The 1,614-nt window shown below is 43.5% G+C and overlaps 1 protein-coding gene across 1 annotated transcript; it reads right to left on the bottom strand.

Annotated features, from left to right (window-relative positions):
• Nucleotides 1-851: 851 nt before the first annotated feature.
• On the bottom strand, nt 852-1,313 carry LOC148951652 (protein CFDP2-like). Its single transcript, XM_089091175.1, has one exon. It carries the CDS (start codon nt 1,311-1,313, stop codon nt 852-854), a length of 462 nt encoding a protein of 153 aa, XP_088947301.1.
• Nucleotides 1,314-1,614: the final 301 nt, after the last annotated feature.

Here is a 1,614-nt window from a genome sequence, read left to right as displayed (position 1 = left end):
ATCTTCGGCAATCTGTCATCCTTTATCCGCACAATGGGCCCTAGCCACCTCAACCTTTCTTTCATTATAGTCCTAGAGAGCGGTATTGAACTACATTTTTCGTATAGCCTATTGTTTGAAATACGGTCGGTCAGCCGGGTACCCAGAACAATCCTTAAGCAATTTCTCTGGAAAACATCGAGCAAATCTTCATCCGCTTTTCGGAGCGTCCATGCTTCAGAGCCATATTTGATCACTGTAATCACTGTAGCCTCTATCATTCTAATCTTGGTTTCCTATTCTTCCAAACTTTTTTTAACTGTGAAAAAACACCCTGAGCCCTGGCTATTCTATATTTAACATCTTCACTGCTCCCATCATCTTTACTAATAATACTACAAAGGTAAGTGAAGCTGCCCACCTGATCAATCTTTTCAATACCTAACGTCACCTTTTTATCTTCACTTATTGCTAGCCTTAGTGACTTAGTCTTCCTAACATTAATTTTCAAACCAATTCTAGCACCCTGAACTCGCAAAACCTCTAAAACTTCATTCAGTTTGCTCACACTTTCATCTAGGATACTTAAATCATCAGCATAATCCAAGTCTAGGAGACTTTTTCCTCCCCATTTGATTCCGTGGTCTCACATTGCCTTTCCTGTGCTCCTTAAAACAAAGTCCATCAAAATAATCCATACAAAGGGGGATAGAACACAACCCTGATTAACTTCTGATCTAATACAAAACCAGCTGCTAACCTGATTTCCTTCCTTAACCGCAGCAGTGTTGTTCTCCTACATAGCACTAATCACTTTAATGTATTTGTCTGGTATACCATACAAGGATAAAACCTTTACCAAAGCTCTTCTATCAACAGAATCGAACGCTTGGAGGTACGGAGGAGAGCTCGGAGGACAGTAGCGCACAGAAGTCGTCCTTATCTTCATCTTGGGCCTCGTTTGTCGGGGCATACCAGGTAAGAACAGTTATTTTCCAGTGCTTGCCGTCGATTCTCGCTCTCAGTAGACGTGATGAGATAGTCGTAAATGACAAAAAGGTTTTCCGAGCGAAATTGTTGAGAACAAGACCGACTTCCCCTCTTCTTTGGAGTCTATCAGACCAAAGCACTGTCCAGCCTTCTCCAATATCTTCTTCGCCACTTCCCGTTAGGGGGGTTTCTGTTAGTCCTGCGACCAGCACTTTGTATATTCTTAATTCTTTTTCTAAAAGAAGCTTACAACCAGGCTGGTTCAGCGTAAGGACATTCCAGGTGGCGACATTAATGCCACCTTGGTCAACAATGTTCAAAGGGGTACATCCTTGGGCAGGCATGGGTCCAATTGGGAGGGTAGGTTGGGCATCCGAGGCAGTATATTCAGTTCCATTAGTAGCAAGTAATTTTAGGAGGAGGGTTGCTAGCCCAACCGTCTATAGGGGCATTTAGTTCTCCGGTGGTTAGCCGGATATCCAGAGGCACGTGAAGTCAGCTCTGCATGTGCCATGAATGCATGGGAGCAGACTTTGGATGAGCACTTCTACGACAACGCCTTCTATAAAAACCGAATACGCCCCCAGGGCATAACTTAAAACCCTTGCCCTGAGGGTTGTGGATCAAGTTTCATTTGTACTTCAA

This window comes from Artemia sp. Qi Xiang Cuo, chromosome 6, assembly GCF_049724085.1.
Source record: "Artemia sp. Qi Xiang Cuo chromosome 6, ASM4972408v1, whole genome shotgun sequence".
Classification (NCBI taxonomy): Eukaryota; Metazoa; Arthropoda; class Branchiopoda; order Anostraca; family Artemiidae; genus Artemia; species Artemia sp. Qi Xiang Cuo.
This window is presented reverse-complemented; position numbering and strand designations above follow the sequence as displayed.

Bases quoted from the DNA above. Each gene is read 5' to 3' on its own strand.
- LOC148951652 (XM_089091175.1), bottom strand. From the start codon at position 1,313: ATGCCTGCCCAAGGATGTACCCCTTTGAACATTGTTGACCAAGGTGGC.